At 39.9% G+C, this 18,631-nt stretch overlaps 1 protein-coding gene across 1 annotated transcript; it reads right to left on the bottom strand.

Annotated features, from left to right (window-relative positions):
* Positions 1-295: 295 nt before the first annotated feature.
* Positions 296-18,551, bottom strand: GDPD1 (glycerophosphodiester phosphodiesterase domain containing 1). The gene is made up of 10 exons (XM_048074139.2): positions 18,080-18,551; positions 13,919-13,961; positions 9,640-9,775; positions 8,948-8,993; positions 7,648-7,766; positions 6,927-7,016; positions 5,733-5,866; positions 4,542-4,601; positions 3,874-3,925; positions 296-3,239 (listed from the first exon to the last, which is right to left on the bottom strand). Exons 1-10 carry the CDS (start codon positions 18,534-18,536, stop codon positions 3,117-3,119), a joined length of 1,260 nt encoding a protein of 419 aa, XP_047930096.2. The 5' UTR covers positions 18,537-18,551; the 3' UTR covers positions 296-3,116.
* Between the last annotated feature and the right edge of the window lie 80 nt (positions 18,552-18,631).

The following is an 18,631-nucleotide window of genomic DNA, read 5'->3' as shown; positions in this document are numbered from 1 at the left end:
CAAAGATAAATCAAATAGGAATTGACTTCAAAAGTTTTACCTAAGAGCTTATTTACTCATGGCAAAGGCGTGTTTAAATCCCCTGCAGGTTTCATTTAGCTGCAGATGCTATAATTACTATGAGGAAACCAACATAACTGACAAAAATTTCTAGAAAGTTTAGAGCATTTAAAACGCCCCCGTCTTTTGAGCAACCATATCCACGAAAAAGACCACCATAAAAACTTTGAAGTTTACAACACTATAAATAGTAACCTCCGAAATTATCCTTTCAGGCAAAGAAGTCACAAGAAAGTAGTATTTAATTTTAGATCTTTTATGAGCAAAGATGTTTGAACATGTCACATTTCAAGAGCATCAATCTTTCTTTACAAGAAAAGAAAAAAAAATCACTTCATAGATTTTGAGCTAGAGAGGTCCACAGCATTTTCTGCAAATTAAAAGTGCATGGAATACATACATCATCCTTCATACATACAGTATTTTGCAACAGGATTGAGAACACAGTAAGTGTTAAACAATATTTAGAGTTAAAATTACCTGAAGAAAAAAAATCTCTCCTTGGAGAGAGGGATTAACTGAACATCCTCCTGGACAGCTGTGCAAGATCAACAAGTGCTTTTTCTGTACAAATGGTTTAATAAAAAAAAAATCACACAGCATGTTCTGGAATATTCAAAACAATGATTTGATAGAATAAACATTCTACAATTCCCTCAATTCCATATTGTTTTGTTACAAACAGTTATCATGGCCCAAACCCTGTGTATGGGCGCTCAGATTCATAGCTTCATCCTTACATTATCTGTCTCAAAAGATCAAATTTTAGCTCTTGTACTGGAATTCAAATGGGTGACTGAATAAATTTGGCAGTTTTCCAGCATTGAGCCCCTCCCTCCCACGTAGCTTGACTTACTCAAATTTCAGATATTAAGTGGTAGATTTATCAGAGAGGTCATGTACGAGCAGCACAGTCAAAAGCTACGTCAGACGTAGGAAGACTAGTGGTTGAAGAATGTGTTGAGCATCTTTGACGGCAGAAGTTTCCAACACCACTACTAGAGTGAAATAGGCAGAAGATTATAATGAAATAATAAAATTAAGTCCATTATTTTAATAACTGTTTTGTCATTCAATATAAGATAAAGCAAAATAGTTTACTTAGGCAGTGATGAGGAAAACTTGAGAGAGAAACTAAGTCATCATGTGTCCCTTGAGACATCAAGTCCAGAAATGAAGAGTGGCATTTTAAGATTCATTTTTTTCTAGCCTAAAAGAAGTTTTAATATCTAAGTGCTATTTGGTAGCGTTCTCTGAAACCAGAGTTATATTTGCATCTTTATGAAGGTGTGTGCGTTCGAAATTTGATAGCAAAAAAACTGAGTAGAAAAAATATAGGAAGGAATTTCCCTTCCCTTAAACGGACATCACACAAATGGGATTATCCATCCAGATGGACTTGACATTCTAACACGGACAGGCATAATGAAATAGCAAAGATGCTCCATGATTACAGGTATGGCATGGAGTCTTGTCTCCCTGAAGCGAGACAAGAGCCCTTCCAAATCTGAGCTAGCAAGGACAAAAAATAATTACTTTAAAAATTTTATACTAAGGAGTGTACCTTGCAGTAAATATACTCTTGTTTCTGGCGACCATATTTATTATTTAAATGAGATCCTTTTCAAGTGAAGTTCCTCTAAGAAGTAGATGATATCATCACTAAACAATAGTTTTGTTCCAGCAGTATCTGATGATTACATGACTGAGCTTTGTGAATACACCACTGTGAATAATTAAGCTAAAATAGTTAAATTCTTTCTGAAAAACCCTAACGCTAACATAACACCAAAACACACAGGCATTGCAGGCTCAAATCTGTTTGACACACACATAGCATCTGTTCAGAGTGACAGAGCAGCATTCAGCTTCCAGAAATACATTCCTTTCCATCCCCATTCCACAATACTTGGGGATTCCTGGCTTTTGCTGCTGAAGTTACTCCTGCATCCATGCCCATAAACTTCATGAATATTGAATGTACTTTTGTGGAGGGAAAAGACTAAAATTTACACACATCCTAGACTGACACCTGCTCCTGTTTTAAGTACATATATGAATCTGATATGGGTGAATTCATTTAAAATGAACTTTATGTTGTTCCTAAAACTCCTGACCAAACAAAGTCTTCTTTGGTCCCTCACCCTGAAAACAACTTCCCATTTGTCAAGCCAACAGATGTTAAAACTATTAAAGTGCAAAAGACTTCTAAAACATTGATTTCCTCTGTGAAAAGACTATTTCAAAGTAAGTGTAATCTATATTAAGTGTAATTCTCTGTCCTGGGAAGCTGGCTACTGCCATGCCATGGCAGCCTGACAGGCAGGTCAGAACCAGGGGCCAACCTAGAGCCTTGCACTGGAACTCAGCATCAAACCCAGAAGCTGGCTTAAATGCTGTACCTAGACCTTGACCAGTAAGTCACAGTATTACCATCACATCAAAAAGGGGTCTAAATACAGCCACAACTCGAGCTCAATGTTCTTATCAGTAAGAATAGCTAAGTAAATCTACACTGACCAAGCGACTGTCTTTACTGACTACACTTCACGGGTTAAACTAACTGGCCATCCACAGATTCTGCCGTCTATTTCTCCTTTGCATTTTCTTTTTTGCCCTACAAGTTACCTGAAAAGTAAAAGCAACACAAGCAATATATACACAAGGGTACACTTTCAAGAGTTCTTTAGTTTCTGCACACTAGAGTATAACTGGAGTAATTGACATGTCTTTACATCTGCTTAGGGACACTTGTGACAGTGTGACAGGTAAAATAACACTTATTATCTACAGGTATCCTATCCAGCAACTTTCTTCTTAGCCGTAACTATTAGTGAAGTGCACCTTTGCTAAATGATCTATTTACAAACGTAAACTATGCAATTAAAGTTTTAAAATAAATAGACAACCTTTACATTATGTAGCAACCTGACAACAAGGTCAAGGATCGCCCAGTTATATCTTTCAAACAAAATGATTTGCGTACGTTGCTCGTTTTTTTTGATGGCATTCCTTGGCTGAATCTATTCTGCAAGGTCTTCCTTGTTTTTCTTTCCTTATGCTGGATAATTGTGTAAAAACTCCTTGAGCTTTGTTGGATAGTCTGTCATGACTCCAGTTGCTCCAAGATCAAATGCCCTCTTGTATTCTTGTTCTTCATTCAGTACCCAAATATACACCTGCAATATGGAAGAGAATAGAAGAAAACACATTATTACATGAAATATTCAAAAAAAAAGGTGAACTGATGACCTAAATTGTTTCATGTGTGAGAGATGATGCCACATATATTTAAAGTGATTAGACTGCGATGCCAAAGACAGACACACAAAAAGTGAGAAAAAAAAAGATTTTGCAGGCTGAAGTTTGAAGTGAAAAAAGTCTTAAAGGGATTTAGATTTTTAAAAACTTTTTCCAAACCCGTAATTGTTCCTCTGCAACTACAGAACTGCAAATGTAACAGCAAAAGCTATTGTTCCGGAACCAAAAAGAAACTTGCAATGCTAGTAACACAACTCGTATTTCACGACTCGTATTTCAGAATACACTCTGCCTACACTTCATTAACAAATCTAAAAATTGGCAAGTTCCATCAATAGTGAAAAGCTAGGTAGCTTTTTGTAAAATATTCTTCCAATTGGATGATACTAAGTGTTTTGGTAACAGAAGATTAAGAAATACATTTATTTTAAATGAACTACATAGGCGAATGAATTCTGGCAGAGAATATGAGCCCATCTTAAGGCCGTATCTGGCTGGTTCATATTCTCACTAGACTAAAAGCAGATTTCCTTTAGTTTTGCCACACTATACCTGAATGCCCCGAGCAGTGAGGTGGTCAAAAAGTGCTTTCCTCATTAGCAGTCTGCAAAAAGGAGAAAAAAAAAATTGTTCAAGAAAATTTTCAACATCCATTGACGTTCTGTAACAAATTTTTCCATAGAGCATTTAGACTCAATGGCTTCCACAGTAAAGGGAATTAAACTATAGGAAACTTCGTTTAAACAACTCAAGATTGCCTAACGAACATATCCAGAAATTTGCATTAGCTACGGATATTTGTATCAGCTCTCCTGATAAACAAATTCAGCGGGCACCTCCTTCCTTGTACAGATACCCTTGTACGATGGCCAATGAATCAATCCCTTTGCTTTCAGAAGAATTTATCCTTCACACTAGAAGAAATGAAAACTACTAAACAGAAACTAAACAGAGTAATCAAAACTATTTTAGGTCAAACTAGAATATTCCCCACTGTTACTGTACCTCAGTATGTTTCAGTGCATGAACAAGTGTACAGAAACATCAGTGAAAGATTTGAATATGATTTATGCTGCACTGACAAAAATGCTAGAAGAAACTGAAAAAAAAAATCACAACCTATCAAGTAGTTGTAGCAATAAATTACTCTTAGTTGCTTAAGCCAACTGTCGATGTATAAACAAAACACGATTAAAAATTTAATAAGATTAAAATCTTACGTGTCAGCTAGCCAGATAATAAATTTCTGGCTTCTTGACATCTTCTGTGGTTCTTTCAGCCTGTTGAGGAAGAAGAAAAAAAAATTACCAGAGCACAGATTAAAACGTTCAGATGTTTCTGTGGAGAAAAAAAAAAAAAACAAACCATGAAGAATTAGTCTTGCAGTTTCTCAAGTTAGAGCAGTAATTGCCCTTTGACTTCAGGACAGTGACTTAGAATTGGGTTACACCAGAGAAATGTGTTACATTTAAAAGAAGCAGCAGAGACAGATATTCAGCAGCACTTTCAGTAAGGTACGAGAAACAAAAAGCATGTGAAGTCTCATATCCACCCTATTACTGACTTGCCTCTTGGCCTTAATCAGACTAATTTGTTCTCAGTTTCCACATCTAAGAAAGAGGAAGAAAGGTGCAAAAATTAGTTATTTGTATAGCACTGCAACAAATTACTGTCTAGATGGCGTCAGCACAAGCTGTGCTGTAGAGGCAGCTGCTGTCCCACCTGAAAGGAGTAGTTACAGAAAATGCTGTCAACAGGAAACAGATATACACAGGCATCCCACACTACCCACAGAGTAACTCTGAGCTGGCTAGAAACAGGTTAAATACAGAGGACCAGAAAATTTGCATAACTTTCACTTCTGAATACACAAAAGTACCTAAATAACAAAACAATACAATACATTAATCTTTTGAAACAGACACTGCCAAGATGGTAAGCATACACTTTATAGTCTCCCCTTCCACCTAAAGGACACAAGTGGACTGACTGAATTCTACCTTTGAAATAGAGGCATCACTAAAAAACTTTTAACGTGATACAGTCAAACTATCACTGAGAAGAATGGAATCATAACTTAAGCCAGTTACTCAAATAGGCCTTAATACCCCTTTATTTTTTCATGAAGTGAAAACTTTAATAGTTGAGACTCATATTTCTCCAGACTCCAGAAAAATCAATACTTCCAAGAGAACTTTAATCCCTTATCATAAATTCTGATACAGCTCCTTCAGAACGTACTAGATCACTACCTACCTACCTACTTGTGCAGTGCATTTCCCTTAGAAACATTCTATTTTACTCTTTATTCAGCCTGAGGTCAGTGACTCCATCAACACTCAGGCTGGCACTATCATGCACTAGTTTCTCTATCATTTCAGTGCAGCACTCACCAACCAACTCTAACTCACTTGAGGATGATGGAAGGCATAGGAATTTCCAAGAATTCTTCCTTGAAAGGAATGAACGGCAGCAGACCAGTGTAGAACAGGCCAAGAAGCAGGAGGACACGTTGCAAACAGAAGATGATGGGAATATCAGCATTCTGCAGGAACCAGGAGAGAAAGTTTCTAACTTTTCTTTGCAGATTGTTGAATTTTTGCAATTGAAAAATTGCATCTATGCTTGTTTAAATTTTAGCGCTTGCACCTGAAAATTAAACAGCCAACTGTCTACAATATGCATACCACTGAAATTAAATTACTCTTTCTGGTAACTTGTAATCCAAGTTTTACACAATTTGAAGGGGCAACAGTAACCTGAAAAGGTGAAGTCTCAGTAATTCCAGTACTGCTTCTGTTACCTGACAATTCAGACTATACAATACCAGGCAGCATTTTAGCTTTGACTCATATTACCAAAAGGACCAAGCTGTGCTTTGATACAGAGCTTGCTACAGTTTGGTATTACACCAGCTTGCTCCACAACAAATTTTAAAAGAAGCTGGTTTATGAATCAAAACATTCGAGCACTAATGAACAAAATGAACAAATACAACTGTTGTTCAGGTAGCAAAGTGTTGTCCTGTTTCAGAGCACAGATAAATCAGTACAGTATCTGTAGTCTTAACTATATCAATTTCACTCATCTGCATAACTCCCTTGGACTAAGCATAATTTTAATTTAATTCTAAATTGTACAATTTTGTAGCACAAAAAGGAATAGAATTTATAGCTGTAAAACAGCTTTATACCAATATATATCTATAAGTGCATGGCAACTGATGTCCACATCCACTATTTTAATAAAAAGAAATACATAATAAGCAATCCTTCTAAAATTGCTTTCATACCAGATGAATGATGTGCAATACTGGCGCTAGGAAGTCCTGGCATAAAAAAACATAAGACCCCATATATTACAGAACAAATGTAAAACGTGATTAAGCTTTATTCCTTAAATGTTTTGTTGCAGAATATATGACTGTTAATTGTGCTTGACTCTATTCTGCTTACTACACTGTTACAATAAATTAAGTGCACAATTTCTGATCACAACTAGAAGTCTGGCATAACTCACTCGATCCTGATTTACAGGGTGCTTTTCTGTACACATCACACAGTAACAAACAGGCAAGAACAAAGCATAGCTGGATCCGTTCTTACCTCCTTAAGACACTTTGATACAACCTCGTAATTGACATTCCCCCATACAGTCAAATGCTCTCGTTTATACTGACTCACCAGCTCTGAAACCTGCAATATAGAACAACAACAAAAAGAAACCTAACGTGTATTCATTGAATATTACGTGCGGAATAACTTAACTGAATCTCTACTTGCTAATTTTCAAGTATGTAAGTCATTATAGAAAAAATAATTCTTCTACACAATCTCCCATTTTAAAATGATTATGCTACTTTGTGTTCAGGACAACAGATAAAAGGAAGTATCACTACACCTACAAGAAAAACTGGATGCCAAAACAGTATCTCATGGAAAGCAGATTTCCTCTTCCATCATAAACAGTGGTCTTTACAATTACACCCTGTTTTTATGCATGTTTTTATTTGTAGGCAATAGTCCGTATGAAGACCCTTCATATGAAGTACACAACAAAGATGTCTTTAGCAGTTTGGCATCTCTTCATTAGTTTTACGCTGAGATAAAAGGCCAGTAAAGAGCTGTTCACTGAACATCCTGCACTAGGTCTCTATCTTCTGCATTACTTCATATGCGGTGCAAAATCTAACTCGTGAAGGACGAAGCTCCCCAAGAACACACACCTGTGTGGCTCAGACTGCTATCAACTCCAAAAAACTCTTTTCTTTTGGAATTTCAACATCACATGACATTCAGTCCCATTTAAGCGTATTTTTTCATGTACCTTTTTGATCAACACATTGTTGTTCACTTTGATGTCAATGTTGACAGGAGTTTGTGGAAATGCCTCAAACACCTCTTTCAGGAGAGGAATACGGTTATCTTTTCCCTCACAGTGACATTCTGGGGAAACAAGACAGTTGTCACTGCTGTGACCTTTTATAATATACTGTAGATAAAAGCTGAGATGTCAAAGCGCTTGTCATCTTAAAAGTTAAAAGATAACATGGTTCCTAGAATTAGCACATTTTGGAAATTAAAAAAAAAAAAACAGCCAAACAAAAAAAAATCCACCAACTTCACTTGGATAGCTGTAGTTAATTATAAGCTCACTTCCATAATGAAAATGCACTGAGTCATTTTCACATTTAGGGTCGAACTATGTGAAATTCAGTCATTTTCCAACAGTGGAAGTGCAGGCATTATTAAAATCCTGAACTAGCCAACATGGGCTCAGTTACCACATACCAAATGCAATGAGATTAATATGAAGTGAGACCAAACAAGAAGAACTTTTCCTTCTAGGAAAATGCACTGGAGAAGCATACTATGTAAAGGGAACAGATGGCAAAATACCAAAATGTTAGTGCTTGAAACTACTTGTGGCTCTATGTATTACTGTACATAAACAAAACATGTACATGTGTGAAAATATATTGTGGAGCTCAACTTGGTGCATTTTTTTCAATTTTAAAACTTTTTTTGCACACTTTATTCACATTACAGTCCCAAGAATCACAGTTTTCACAAGAAAACAGGTTGATCTTTTTCAAGGTTTTCCTCTCTTTTAGCAATATTTATACCAATCTTTAAGTCACACATACAATAACTACTACACCACTCCTTTAATTCACCCTCTGAAAATATCTGTTTTATCTGACATCTCATATTCGAGCTCAGAGTGAACCAGCACAATGGCATTTGAATTGTAAAGGAATTGCCTTTGCCTTCTCTGTTTTTGGAACAACAGATTTTTAATCACCACCCTCTGAAGAGGTCACAGGGGAACTAGAAGGCAGCTGCAAGGAGACAAGCAAACAACTGAGATGTTTACTTGGAAAAAGGTATCTTATATCTTAAATTTAGTCACTGTCGGGCGGTCTGAAAAAAATATGTATTTTAGTTTCTAAAGCTAGAATTATATTTTGACACTTCTCTTATCTAGATACTTAACATTTCTCTTATCCAGATACTGATAGATACAAATACGTACTTTTCTACTCCCTTTGCCAAAATAAGGAATTGTCACATGTATGTTTAGTTACTGTAAATGTGAACTGAAATAGTAAAAGACAAATATTTACCTTTCTGAAATGTGACGTCCAACTTGCAGAGATATGGTGGAAGTTCCTGAAAAATAAAGAGGAAAAAAAGACTAGTTTAAATGCAGGGATGTAATCGACTTTTCTTGAAAAAGACAAAAAAAATGTCATCTGTAAACGATGTAATTTACCTGTAAAGACAAAACTCATTCTTTTTTATCTCTTGCCTAAAAATTGATTTTGCAAGCGTAACGTTCATTCATAGTTGAACTATTTGGCACTCTTGGACTGGCGTTCCCTGCAGCTGAATAAGGCAAAATGTTTCCAGATACCCATCTCAAAGTTCTGAGAACTCCACTTACATATCGGATGGAAAGCCAGTTCTGCAAAACAGGCTTTTAAAACTGTCAGTGCAGGTAGGATTCCTCTACCAGCTTTGCCCATTAAAAAGCTAGTCATAGGAGAAGGAGCTCGTTGACTAAGCTTCCTTTGTCACCAGCATGGCAAAACAGGCCCGCCTCCAGAAAGCTATTCATCCACACTGCAGTTGGACGGAGTTAATCAGCCTCTAGAAGTGTGCCTGTTTTTATCCCTTGACTACATGGGGAGCCTAGTTCATATTTTTTAGGCAGACAAGATGAATCCTTTCCTTAGGTTTTGGATACTAAGCACACACCCCTTCCTGCCCACCCCAGCCATTCTACAGAGTTCTAAACACTTTTTCTTCAACTTACAGAGTATTTGAGGTCGGATATATTGACATCGACTCCTGTTGATCTCTTCAGGTTCTCGTCATGGGACACAACCACTTGCTCATCCTTCGTCAGGTGACAATCTAGCTCCAACATGTCTGTTCCTATATTAACTGCACTGGAAGCAAAGAAGTCTGCCTTGAACCCCACGTGTATTTCGTACAGGTCCAAGCGTAACAGATACACGTTATTCAACTGAACTAACCCCACAGAAAGTGCTTTAGATGCTTTATGATGCAATGCATCCTCACAACCTTACTGCCAAGCAAGAAACAAATAATTCTGTTGCAGCAGAAAGCTGATGCAAGAATAAACAAAGTACTATGATTCAGAGACGGGATTTGGACTTGGGAGCCTTGGCTCTGCCTTCCACAGAAGTAGAGCGACACTTCTGTCTGTCGCAGCCTACCGCCTCAATACTGAGGCATCTACTTCTACAGCATTGTTTCAGAATTTTGAGCGTGATGCTCATCAGTAGCAGCACATTTATCACTAGAAGACACAAGGGCTTGTTAAAAAAGAACAATTCTGTAGTAAGCATAAACAACATGACAAGGATAGGAACGCCTTTTTTACTTCCTTTAGGTTAGTCAGGAATGGAAGGCTCAGGAAATTACCAATGGGACGTTCAGGTTTTGGGCTTTTTCAGCTAGCAAAACTATAAATTTTTAAGATCATTTGATAAAAAAAAAATCATTAAAACAGCCACTTATATTTTTCAAAGAAATGCTGCTGAATTAGCTAGTCATGTTCCAGTCCACTTTGTAAAGTCCTAATCCAATCCCAAGTTCACCCTACAGAAGCTTAACTAATAGGAGAAGGAGTCAAGAAAGCAGAAAGTGAGAGTAATACTGATGAAAAAAGTACAATAAACCTCCTAGGAGAAAAAAAAAAAAGCTTTCCTCTAATGAGAAGCAAATCGCTCATTTCATTAGAAAGGTACTCGGAAGGTATCATTCTAGCGGACAGCTGGATGTCTCAGCCTGAATTTTGAACGCTTCCTTGAAAACACTGGGCTGCTCTTTCTGAACAAATCTTTAGTATCTGTGAGTACAGTCCATACCCGACTCAAAGCCCAGCGGCTGCAGTAGCAACCTTTTCCTTAAGAAAAGGTCTTTATTGACTGCTGCAGTACAGGAGCATCATAAACATTTACAAATGCAGTAACAAAACAAAACAAAAAATAGAACATCCCTCCCCCAAGTGTTTAACACAATTTCTGGTCCAGCTGGGATAATGTTCAGGAGGGGGACTGTCAAATTAAAACCACTTTGTTAACTGTTTTCCGGTGCCACTAATTAGGAGGAAAATAAAAATCCTATTAGGCAGCCTGTTCTGTGCAACCCTTCCTCCCGACGAAAAGCATCTCCAACTATGCTGCAGGAGACGTGCCAAGTTTGTAGAGGACATCCCCACATAGCACCACGTATTACCATTTAACAATCAACATTTATTAGAAATATTAATGTTTAAAAATTTCAGGACTGATGCTGAATGGATGAAGGAGAACAACTACTTGCCTTGTTAACAAATCTGAGAATTTGCCAGGCTCTTTCCAGTAGCCTGCTGCTAATAAGCTTCCTTAAAGTGCTGACTTTTTCCAGCTATAGATCAGTTTGTTCTGCAGTCCTGTATTAATCTGAAGGACCCACAGTGCCACAGAGAAGGCGCAATCTGGAGAACATCTGGAGCAAAATGTGTTCTGATCCAACCGCACCAGAACTCCAGTTGTAAAGCAGACTCGTAGTTGCAAATTAGGATGGTAGAGCTCTTTGCTCGTTTAACTCCAACTGTTTTCAAGCAATAGAAAATACCAGGAAATATTTAAGAAATGCCTTACCTCTGAAAATAATGCCTTAGGCAAGGCCTAAAGTAGCACAAGGTACAGAGTTTATAAATACTAAGTTAGCAACATACATCTGTTGCTGTAACTGTAGCGTTTAAAACTTTCTCTCTAAGCCCAGTATGATCATAAATGTAAATACAGTAAGATAAGAAAAATATCTGGAGAGTTTACTTAGCAGCTTCCTGTCAAGACAATGCTAAACTACATTTGCACTAGGGACAATTAAGCTTGTAAACAAAATATGAGAACATCTTTTATGCCAGATCTCCAAATCCTTTAAGACTCTACAGATGTCTCCTTTAGTTTACAGAGAATTATTTTACAACCGAAAACCATCGCAGAAGCATTTAAGTATGACATAACATGATTACAACCCAAGAAAACCAAAGAATGTTTCGTCTACCAGGCAAACAAAAAAATACCGGTTTTGGTACAAAGAGCTAATAATTGCTTTCCAGAATATTTGTTAAGTATAAAACTGGAAGTTACCAACAAAGGTTTCCTCCCCTACATCTCCCCCAAACACTTTATTTACATACTAGAATCATGCAATAATATTAAATATTCTACAATCCCCTCAGTGTAAATAGCATACCTAAAGCTACCTGCTCGCCAATAGTTTAGGTTACTACGGAACCAAGGGGGCAGGTCATGTATTCCAGACAAGCATTCTCTTTTGGATTCAATGACATCAGTGGGCAAATATGCCTTCCTGCCCGAACCTGCAGAAACAACTCGTGCAGGCACATCCTATTTGGCTTCACACAAAATCTGATGGGTTACGAATTGGTTTACACCAGCCATCTGAGCCAATCCAGATGATTTTTCGTCACGTGGATCACCAGTTTTCTACCCAATTCCTTTTGCTAGCTCACTAGCGGAGATGGCGGCGAGAGGGTGAGAAGGACAAAGCCTTCAGCCCTTCGCAGGGCAGCCAGAACTCTCCCCATTGTCTAATGCAAGGTAATTCCTGACTCTGCTTTCTGCAGAATATGCCTTTATCATTCAGCCACAACAATCTCAAAACAAGTAACTGGACTTTGCTATTGGCAGTTGTGATCAGTTTAAAAAGTGTAGCTTGGTGCATTTGTTACACCACGGCTGTAAAATAATTAAAATGGTCAGAAGAGAAACAGACAAACGCCTGTAATTATCACAAAACAATCTGACTCCTAGTGCAGTCCTTACCGTTAAGTACTACAGCCTACCTCTGAGAATGAAATAAAAATAAGTTGTGCTATAACTTTTCTTCTTAAGAACCCTGTGCATATAAAGCCAGTACGATACTAAATCAAAATTAAGAAATGGTTAAAAAAGAAACACTTTCTGGAAAGAGTAGTAGGAGAGTTGAAAAGAGGCAGGCCAGCAGGAATGAAACAGAAAGCTATGCTAAGCTTCCATGGAGATAGAAAATACCGCAGTACGTTCAATAGCACTGCTTGGTCGGGAAAGCTGGCACGACTCAGCCTGCAAGGAAGTGTGCAAACTGATGAGGCTACTTAGCACAAAAGAAATTAAAAAAAAAAAACAAAACCAAGAATAAAGAGTAGCCCACATAATTTGGTCACTACTCTTTGGCAGCTGGAATTTTAGATATGCTGCTTTTTTAAATGTTTTTTGAGAACACCGATAGAATTTATTGCTTCTTAAATGCTGGAGGCTTAAAAGGCTTTCCAGTACCAACTCAATTTTAAAGCCCTAGATAAGAGGCTTTCACACATTGTGCAAATGGAGTATGTGAATGAGGTGAAATAATGCAAACATTTTTATTAACTTTACGGATGGTATATTGAAAATTTGTTAACATTTAGACCTCAGTCACAATACTCCCAGAAGACAAGTGATTAACCTTCTTTACAGAGGAGGGAGCTGAATATCATGAATCTGTGGAGAATCTAAGAGATGGGCTTACAGCCATAAAAGCAGTCAGCAAGGCCATCAGACCACCTGAAATCCAGCCTTGTATGCTAATTAGCACACTGGTATAGACCGTGATCTGAAATACCTTTTGAGAAATATCAATTTATCTAAGGGGAAAAAAAAATGTATGATATTAGTTAGAAAAATAGCTTTATAATGATAAATTAACAGATGCAATCTCCATTAAACATGGAAACAACATTGTTCCGTGTTTAATTAGCTAGAGGAGGAGGTTGCCTCAAGAGTTCTATTTGCAAACTCCAGTCTACTACATTACCATGTATAACTCAGTTTGTGGTTTCCCAATGTCTTCATGTTTAAATTGGAGTCATGTTTAGCAATCCATAGTAGTCATTCAAAGGCAAGATGACTTTTAGAAACAGGACGCTGTAACCCAAACAACTGATGGAAGACCTATCTTTTTGTGATTACTTCACTCATTAAAGACATGACGACACCACAGGAGCAGACGTTATTGGTTCCATTTGTACTCACTGGTGAAAGGCTGCCATCGTGTTCTCCAGATTCTCTCCAGCACCTAAATATGAAAAAAAAAAAATAGAATATGAACTAAATCCTTCTCCTTCCCTCAATCCCAGAGGAAATAAATACGAAATTAATGGATTAAAGATGTACACATTTTGAAGAAATATTTGGGGGAATGAATATGAAGCTAGTGTCAGAAATCCCAGCTGCTGCTGACCCACTGGAGAGACCCAAGAGAAAGGACTTTGTCAAGGTAAAACCAAAAAAGTTATCTTTGATTTGTATAACACTTTGAATATGCAAATCGAAGTGTTTATTTTACCAGCATTTGGGTGTCCTGTTCTTCCTTAAAGGCACTGTCATTTGGCTAAGACAACATGCTCCGCAGGCACAGTAAGGGCATTATGATAAGGTCTACTTCAGAGCTACTGAGAGGAGTAAGAGGGAAGGTGACCAGGGCTGGGGGGAGAAGACTCTGCAGCTGCTATTCCCTAAGCACGTAACCCACTTGATAGTCAAAGGGTGGCAACCTTTTTCAGTCCAGGAAGGCCTCCTGAAATGGTACAGTTCTGTTAGTAGAGATTTATGCTGCTGGCAAAGAGAGGTCTCATACACCAGGAATGAAACACATCAACTCCAGCAAAGAAAATAAAAGACAAGCAAATTATTTTTTCTCTCAGGCAGGAATAAACTCTGCAACTCGGAAGCCACCATTCTCTACATAAAATTCTTTGAAAATCAGCCTGGTGAGGGACTGGAAAAGGTTGTGCCTTCTTCCCGCCTTGGAAAACATGCGATACTCTAAACAGAAACGCAAAACGACTTCAGGAAGATACACGGAACGATGAGGATATCCAACTGCTCTTTGCAGTGACGAATGCCAGGCCTTGTAAACAACAATTACGGAAACTCCAATAAGGCCTTGCCTATTAACAAGGCTTCACCATTACACACTTATCTAACGCTGTGTTTAGCTATTAAAGTAACGCAATTCTGTGCTCACACAACTGGCAATTTAATATTGTTTTTATCAGGTTGGCTTGCGTTGGTAAGCTTACAAAGGATTAACTGACTTAGAATCAAAATGGCAAAACCTCCATGGTTTAACATAAACCAAGATGGTAAATCCACAGCAACTTCTGTGATTAGACGTTCACCAATGCTTTATGAAGTTTGATTGCAGAATTAGGAATAGGCTGAGTGGCAGAAGTGACCTAGGGATAAAAGAGAGCACGAGAATCTCATCAAATACTTCTGATGATTGCCTAACAGACAGGAAAAACCTGCATAAGACCTGAGTGATTATTTTTTATTGCAGCTAACTTATAACTAAAGTTTTGGGTAACTTGTCGGTTGTGTGTACAGCCCATACATCCTGAACTGCAACAAAGGGGGGAAAAAAGTGATCAAAACATTATACTAACATTTCTGGAAGAAATTTACAAAATTAAAACTTTAAGTGACTGCTGTAACAAGTTGTGTGTTAGGGAGGTAGGTGTGGTGAGTCAAAGCAGCTGATAACAAAACGCCTGACTTGTGTTCTAGGGAAAAGAGGAAAAAAAGTTTAGAGATGAGCTTAAACGGGAGCTGCAAATCAGCAACACGGGTTTCACAAGCCACATTCAGGAAAGGGAACTAAAACAAGCAAGTTTTGAAAGCACCACAGTGAGACTCGTAGGAATCAGCCAGCCACTGGCTCGAGAAAACGACCCTCACAAATTCTGGGGTGTCCCCCCGCAGTGCAACCAGTGACCACCACTAGGAAGAACGTTGCCAGCTGGTGAAGGGAGGCGACTGTTCCCTCTGCTCAGCGCTGCTGAGACCATGGCTGGAGCACGGCATCCAGCTCAGGGCTCCCCAGTACAAGAAAGACATGGATCTACCGGAGCGAGTCCAGAGAAAGGCTGTGAAAATTCAGGGATGAGAGATTCTTGCATGCAAGAATCAGAGAGATTTTTGGCTGAGAGCACTGGATTATTTCGCCTGGAGAAGCTCAGGGGAGATCTTATCACCATGTATAAATAAATACCTGATGGGAGGGAGTAAAGACGACTGAGCCAGACTACTCAGTGTTGCACACTGGAAGGCAATGGGAACAAGTTGAAATCCTGCAAATTCAGTTCAAACATGAGAAAAATATATATATATATATTTTTTATTATAAGAGCGATCAAACACTGGAACAGGTTGCCCAGAGAGGCTATAGAGGCTCCATCCTCGCATGTCCCCAAAACAGGGTCCTGACTGACCTGCTGTAGGTGGCCTTGCTCTGAACAGGGACGTCAAGACATGACGATCTCCAGAAGTCCCTTCCAATCTCAACTACCTATGATTCTGTAAAAATCTCAGGCTGGATATACACACTTATATCTGAGAATGCTACCCCAGGTCAAAGGCTCTGCAATCCATGCAGCTGCCATTGACAGAGGACTCTAGCACAGAGTATCAATACATAGTTACAATTCTCAGACATGAGCAATTTTAAAACTATGCAGAAGTAAAGAAATGATTCAGGGATACTTCCACAGAGGAGCTGTAACCTGAGATAAGACAATTCCTGCATGAAAACAGAACGAAAACCAAGCCCCGCAGACTTAAAAAGCTTCACGTGCAAAGCTTTATCTCAGGGAGGACCAAGACAAACAAATTAAGTGTTACCTCGAGCTCCTAACTTCACAGGGGTAATGCAACAGGAAACCTGACACTGCATCTGAAGCTACAGCATGACTAAAGCCTGATGAGCACCTAAGTCCCACAGGAATTTAAGTTACAAGATAAACACCACAGAGGGTGAAATGTAAGTGATCTTCAGTCTCATAGTACCCAGCGAGTAAAAGGCTGTTGAGTTGTTTAAGGAATGTACTTCTACCCTGGGTGTACTTCTCCCTATACCTGCAGACAGGAGCAATTCGAAGACCTCGGACTTTGTCTCTGAATGCCGAATGAATAATAATCCTCCCTTTAAGTAAGGCTTTTCTACCGTTCTAATGGGGCTTAGTGCAACTGGCCTAAACGCTTGCATTTGAGGCTTAGGGCTGTATATCTTAACTAAGGTCATTGCAAAGAAGTGAGAACAAAAGAAGATTAAGGTCACACCAAGTTCCTACAAAGTCATCCGCAACTTTGAAACGGCTTGCAAATTAACAAGCAGGTAACAATCAAAGTTAAGAACCTTTGTGGAATGAAAAGCCCTGGGAAGTAACAGCTAATACGCGTATTCCAAACCAAAAGGAGCATTTTATGCTAAATGTAAGACTATGACTTAAAATGAAGGTTAATCTATCTCATAAACCAACTAAAAGAAATCCAAGTAGTAAAAGCTTGAGGAGATCAGCTCTAATTTTTGTGTTTGAGGAATTCAAGATAGTGACAGTAGCTAAGGACAATTGACCAGACGTGTGATCAAACACTGCATTAACTGGCACTAGAAACAACATTTAAACTCAGCATCTGTCACATCTTCCACACAATCTAGAGCAAAATGCTTACTAGAAAATCGATTGACAGTATTTCCATGAGCTGAAAGAGGCAGCAAGGAACAGCTCAGAGCTTCTTCACCAGCACAGAACAGGAAGATACCATTTGCTCCATTTTTTCCTCCCAGTACTTGGAGAAGGTAGAAAGAACTTTGGAAGAACCTTTTAGCTATTCTATATAGAAGCAACCAGCCTACCCACCAGGCCTCGCAAGAAGGCACACGGAGGGGCCAAGATTCACAAAATGGGCTCAGATTTACCACAGCACTGAACCAGGAGCTGTCTCCAGCAGCAAGGGGAGCAAGAGCGGCATTTCTTCTGAAACCAGAGAGCAAAGCAGACCGGCAGGCAGAGGCAGGACGGCGGATGTTTCGTACCTGAGGTAAGCAGCGGGCAGTATCTCACTAGGAACAGAGATATCGTTAATGCAGAATCGCTAGGAGGAAAGAATACCCCCGTCTGAGAGGGAGACCATCAAGATCGACGCAAAACGAGCTGATTTCGGTCGACGCGTTCTGAGTTGTGCGATGGATTCGGCTTTGAAATCGAGCACCGGTCAGCAGGTGGCACCTAAAATTAGGCTACCGCAGGGAGGTTTAAAGGGAGCCCGAGGCGGGCGTGATGGGGCCGAGGGCAGCCCCTCAGCGGCCGCAGCCTCCCCCCGGCGGCGCCCCGCTCCCCTTCCCTCACTCACCGCCGCGGTGGGAGATGTGCCGGCAGCGGAACCGCTGCCGCTTGGGCCGGTGGAGCAGCCCCGGGCACTTGAGGAGAAGCGCCGAGGTGAGGACGTAACCCCCCAGCGTGGACAGCAGGTACAGAGCGGCCGACATCCTGCGGCAGAGAACCCGCTTCGCTGCCCGGAGCCGGCTCCCGACGAGGCGGAGGCGGCGGTGCAGGGGGAGCCGCTGAGGGAACGGCTGAGGGAGCCGCTGAGGGAGCGGCTGCCACTGCGGCCGCGCAGCCGCACCGCCCGCCCTCCGCCCCCGGGCCGGCAGCGGGCCCCGTGCGCAGGCGCGGGGGTCCCCGGCCGTGCCCGCCCTTCCCTGAGGGGCTCGGCCCGCGGCTGGCGCCGTGAGGGGCTCGGACGGGGCCCAGAGGCGATTTTGCCCCCCCCGCGCCCTCACGGGCGGTTTGTAGCGGCTAACAGACATCGCCCACTTCGCTCACCCCTCCCCGTCTCGTTCTCTGTGGTGCTTTTTATGTTATTGACCGTGCTGGAGCAGCGAGCTCTTGGCAAATTTAATTC

This window comes from Anser cygnoides, chromosome 18, assembly GCF_040182565.1.
Source record: "Anser cygnoides isolate HZ-2024a breed goose chromosome 18, Taihu_goose_T2T_genome, whole genome shotgun sequence".
In the NCBI taxonomy this organism is placed as follows: domain Eukaryota; kingdom Metazoa; phylum Chordata; class Aves; order Anseriformes; family Anatidae; genus Anser; species Anser cygnoides.
This window is presented reverse-complemented; position numbering and strand designations above follow the sequence as displayed.

Excerpts from the sequence above, each read along its gene's own strand:
- GDPD1 (XM_048074139.2), bottom strand. The coding sequence starts at position 18,536 with ATGTCTGTTAGCCGCTACAAACCGCCCGTGAGGGCGCGGGGGGGGCAA. Across the intron at positions 5,867-6,926 it reads TATCAAAGTGTCTTAAGGAG|AATGCTGATATTCCCATCAT; the intron begins GTAAGAACGGAT and ends TGGTTCCTGCAG. Across the intron at positions 3,926-4,541 it reads ATTATCTGGCTAGCTGACAC|ACTGCTAATGAGGAAAGCAC; the intron begins GTAAGATTTTAA and ends TCCTTTTTGCAG.